Consider the following 3835-nt stretch of genomic DNA (forward strand, 5'->3'; position numbering starts at 1 on the left):
CTGAAACTGTTCCTGGCAGGTGGAGACTCTGAAACAGAGCAGAATAAGAGATAAGGGAACAAACCAAGACAGCACAAATATCTCAAGGCACAAGCTTCCCAGTCAGTTCTCAATAAAAGGCCGACACTAAAAGCCCTCAGTGGCAAGCCATTTGGGACCCCTCTCACTCCAGAGAGCCTTTTCTTTCCTTTCTGTTCTCACCCTCACTTAATAAATTTCACTCCACTTCACCTTTTTGTGTCCATGAGATTCATTCTTTGACTTGGTGAGACAAGAACCCTGCAATCATACGACAGTATTCCATTTCCTATCATAAAACACGCAGAATGTTTTCTATGCACATACATATAAAATATATGTGCCATTCTAAATGTTTTATTTCACTTAGCCCAAGTTGCTATGTGGACATCAGGTCTATTATTCCCAAATATCACATAGTAATCTATGGTGGGTATGCACAACTTTTTGACTATCTGATCACTAATACCTAATGGCAGACACCCAAATTACCTCAGGGCCACTGCATATGATTATACAAGTATTGGGGTCACCTGCCACAAATTCTCCAACACCCATTTTCCAATAAGGTTAATTTCAGCTGAAATACAGCTGTGTAATGAACATATTTGTTAAAATTCTAAAATATATGCACACTGGTTAGAATACAGCCACTGTCATATTTCCACTGGGGCTCCACCTGGCACCGAAGTTCTTTCCCCAGAATTCTTATGAATCAGATGTGAAAAGGGAATGCCTAGAATATCAGGGGTCTCCAGGATCTGGCTACTTATGGAAACACTGGTGAAATCTGAATACAGTCTAGCGTCAAGTTAATAGTAATGTACCAGTGTTGATCTCTCAGTGTACCACAAATGGACCACAGAGATATAAGATGATAACATTAGAAGAAACGGTTGAAACTGAAGCTGGTCGAGGGCTGCATAGGAACTCCCTGGAATACCTTGGCAACTTCTTGGTAACACTAAAACTGTCCAGAATGAAAGCTCTATTTAAATGAAACAAGAAATCAGAAGAGAAATTTAAAAATAAGGCCGAATAGATTTATTAAGTGAAAATCATTCATGAACATTTGTTGAAGCTCTGCAATTTGGCAAACAGACATTCAGGACACAAGGTGAATAATATACGGGTACCCGTCATTGACAACTTAACAGCCCAGTGGATACATGACACTTAGCTACTGAGGAAATAAGATCTAAAGTGACAGAAGGCAGGAAAGGACCAGGAGGCTGGCAACCTAGACTCTGGATTTTAATCTTCCATATAGTCCCTTTAGGATCTTGAGCTAATTAACTAATTTTCCAGTACCTGAAACTTTTTAAAATAGGGAAACTCTATGAGATGATTTACCTTAAAGCTAAAAAACCATGAGATCCTCCCTAATTGAATTTTAATAATTTTCTAAGTAACTGTGTGGGCTCTATGAACTATTATCTCTCAGCTCTAAGCTATCCTTCTGTATACTCTGTCCAGAAGCAGGAGCTGAGGCTCTGCAAACTCATTTCTTTTTGGCCAGCTCTGCCATTAGGGGGCACTAGAGGGAGACTGCACGGCTGGAAGAGGAAGAAAGGACTTCCTTGCTCCTTCCTGTTTGCTGCTGTGCGCTTCCTTTCTGCTCACCACGCCTGTGAGCATCACCCAACCACACAGTTCACCTCAGCAACCTTGGTTTCTTTCCTAGGCAGCAGCTGCGTTCCAACCTTAGAGGAGGTCACCTCATCACACCCTCCTCAGGAACACCTGTGTTAGCCTGCAGCACCCTTGCATCAGGGGTGGTGTCCCTGCCCTCCTCTAAGCTCAGAGACCTTAGCACCAGCCAAGCAGCAGTCCCTCCTCAGATATGTGAATTTCAACTCCACAGGTCCTTCCTCCAAGATTTTAATAGCTTTTTATTTTTAAGTTTTAGTAATTCTAACTTCTTTCCTTCATTTTCCATCCCAAGGAGTGAGACCTGCTTCCTACAAATGCTATGTCTGTGATATCTCACAGTTCATCCTTTTTCAAAATCTAGTTAACAGCTTTTACTTAGCAAACCATTCTTTACACCAAACTTTTCCTTTCAAATTAACTGGTATGATTACTCCTTAACTGGACCCTGAAAAACCAGATTAGCAATAGAACAATGAGGGAAGCTAAGAGATAATGAGCTGCAAAGATAGAAAACAAACGAGCTATATAGTAAGACAAATCAGATGAAGTAAAAATTAATCCTTATCTTTAAAGTAAGAGAGTCTATTTAACATGGAGAAACTAGAAAATGAACAGTGAGCCACATATTGCCTTTCAAAGGGGATTTTTTTCACATTTATACTAATTCTATTTGGCACCATATCAAGGTAAGACCACTGGTGAGATAAGAAAACCATGACCAGGGCGCCCGGGTGACTCAGTTGGTTAAGTGTGTGGCTTCGGCTCAGGTCATGATTTTGGGGTCCTGGATCCAGTCCTACATCTGACTCCCTGCTCAGTTGGGAGTCTGCTTCTGCCTCTCCCTCTGTCCCTCCCCCCACTTGTGCTCTCTCTTGCTCTCTCTCATAAATAAATAAATAAATAAATAAATAAATAAATAGATAAAATAAACAAATGCAAAAAAAAAAAAAACCATGATCTCTAAGTCTCTCAAATAAGCAAAGCCCAAATCCTTTGCATATTTAAGAGACTTTACTCTAATTCACAAACTGAGAACATAGTCTCTTCATTGCCACCTTCATCTCCTTATTTCTAAAAGTGTAGATCACTGGATTCAGAAAAGGAGTGAGAACTGCATCAAAGATGGCAAGGAACTTATCCAGATGTGATGTGGGAAATGGCCACACGTAGAAGAAGATTAATGGCCCAAAGAACAAAACAACCACAGTGACATGAGCTGACAGAGTGGAGAGGGCCTTGGACATAGTCCCCAAAGATTTTTTCTGAACAGTCACCAAAATAAGGGTGTAAGAGATGATTAGAATTAAAAAGGAGGCCACAGAAATAAAGCCACTGTTGGCAGTAACCATGAATCCCAATTTGTTTGTCTCTCTGCAAGCAAGTCTGATAAACCGAGGAAGGTCACAGAAAAAGCTGTCTAATTCATTAGGCCCACAGAAAGGCAAGTCCACAACAAAGGCCAGTTGAGTCACTGAATGAATTAAGCCAATGATCCAGGAAGCAACTAGAAAAAAAATGCACCTCCGTGGGGTCATGATGGTCAGGTAGTGGAGAGGCTCACATATGGCAACGTATCTGTCAAAGGCCATGGCGATGAGCAGCACCATCTCAGTGCCCCCAGCTGCGTGGATAAAGAAGATCTGAGCTACACAGCCCCCGAAAGAGATGGTTTTGCACTCTCTTAAAAGATCATAAATCATCTTGGGAGCTGTGGAAGAGCAAAATATCAAGTCGATGATGGAAAGGTTGGCCAGCAGGAAGTACATGGGGGACTGTAAACGAGGGTCAGAGGTCACAGTTAGCAGGAGGAGGAGGTTTCCCATCAAGCTGGCCACATAGTACACACAGGAAAAGAGAAAGAGAAGGAGCTGGATCTCAGGTGAGGTGGAGAGTCCCAGGAACACAAACTCCAACACCGCTGAGTGATTGCCTTCATCCATGGCCTGTCAGCAGTGACACCGCTCCTACCACCTGAAAGAGGAGAGTAAGGAGAAACTGATGTAGGAGAAATGGCACGGATCTTAATCTTGGGCAATTCAATCACTGTCAGAAAACTAGACCAAGGCTGATGTGTGCTCTTGGAGACCATTTCGGTCACAAAGCAATTCAGATATCTTCGTCGTGTCTCATCACCGGAAGGCAAATGAAAGAATAAGGATCCTTT

The 3835-nt window shown here is 42.0% G+C and overlaps 1 protein-coding gene across 1 annotated transcript; it reads right to left on the reverse strand.

Annotated features, from left to right (window-relative positions):
- Nucleotides 1-2687: 2687 nt before the first annotated feature.
- On the reverse strand, nucleotides 2688-3611 carry LOC113909602 (olfactory receptor 4F6-like). Its single transcript, XM_027570950.1, has one exon. The coding sequence runs from the start codon at nucleotides 3609-3611 to the stop codon at nucleotides 2688-2690; it is 924 nt and encodes a 307-aa protein (XP_027426751.1).
- Nucleotides 3612-3835: the final 224 nt, after the last annotated feature.

The sequence above is a fragment of the Zalophus californianus genome, chromosome 6, assembly GCF_009762305.2.
Source record: "Zalophus californianus isolate mZalCal1 chromosome 6, mZalCal1.pri.v2, whole genome shotgun sequence".
Lineage (NCBI taxonomy): Eukaryota > Metazoa > Chordata > Mammalia > Carnivora > Otariidae > Zalophus > Zalophus californianus.

Excerpts from the sequence above, each read along its gene's own strand:
- LOC113909602 (XM_027570950.1), bottom strand. The coding sequence starts at position 3,611 with ATGGATGAAGGCAATCACTCAGCGGTGTTGGAGTTTGTGTTCCTGGGA.